The sequence below is a fragment of the Haliaeetus leucocephalus genome, unplaced genomic scaffold (assembly GCF_000737465.1).
Source record: "Haliaeetus leucocephalus isolate CR32 unplaced genomic scaffold, Haliaeetus_leucocephalus-4.0 Scaffold932, whole genome shotgun sequence".
In the NCBI taxonomy this organism is placed as follows: domain Eukaryota; kingdom Metazoa; phylum Chordata; class Aves; order Accipitriformes; family Accipitridae; genus Haliaeetus; species Haliaeetus leucocephalus.
In genome coordinates, this window is record NW_010973368.1 from 4064772 (window position 1) to 4065428 (window position 657).

General features: G+C 68.2%; 1 protein-coding gene across 1 annotated transcript in view; it reads right to left on the bottom strand.

The window, feature by feature from the left end:
• TGFB3 (transforming growth factor, beta 3) overlaps positions 1 to 519 on the bottom strand; it is a 14004-nt gene extending 13485 nt beyond the window's left edge. Inside the window, exon 1 of the mRNA XM_010583728.1 lies at positions 36 to 519. Within this exon, the coding sequence (XP_010582030.1) occupies positions 36 to 519 (484 nt within the window). The remainder of the gene's footprint in view (positions 1 to 35) is intronic.
• Positions 520 to 657: the final 138 nt, after the last annotated feature.

Genomic DNA, 657 nt, shown 5'->3' on the forward strand with positions numbered 1-657 from the left:
CACCCCGGCCGGCACGGGGCGAGCCCAGCACTTACTGTGCTCGGGGAGGCCCTGGATCATGTCAAATTTATGGATCTCTTTGGCATAGTATTCGGACTCGGTGTTGTCCTGAGAGCAGCTCTCCTCCTTCTCCTCCTCCATCTCCTCCAGCAGCTCCCGGGTGCTGTTATAGAGGGCCAGGATCTGGTAGGGCACATGGGCCGGCCCCACGGTCTCGGGGGGGCTGGTGAGCCGCAGCTTGCTCAGGATCTGCCCCCGGATGGCTTCCACCCTCTTCTTCTTGATGTGGTCCAGGTCCAAGGTGGTGCAGGAGGACAGCGAGAGGCTCACGGTGGCGAAGCTCAGCAGGGAGAGCAGCACCAGAGCCCTTTGCACGTACATCTTCATGTGCGAGGGGGCGGCGGCGGGGGCCCCCGGGAGAGACCCCCGGGCGGCGGCAAGCGGGCGCGGGGGACCGGGCGGTGTGCTGGCGGCAGCCTCCCCAGATCCCGCAGGCTGAGGCTTGGCGAGGAGGTGCATGAACTCACTGCGCCGTGCGCGACTCAGGACTTCCAGGAAGAGCTGGCAGCGCTCCGCAAGGAGAAGCTGCGGGCGCCGTGCCTCGCCGCGCCGGGCTCCTTCCCCATGCGCCGCCCCGCGTCCCGCGGAGCCGGGGGC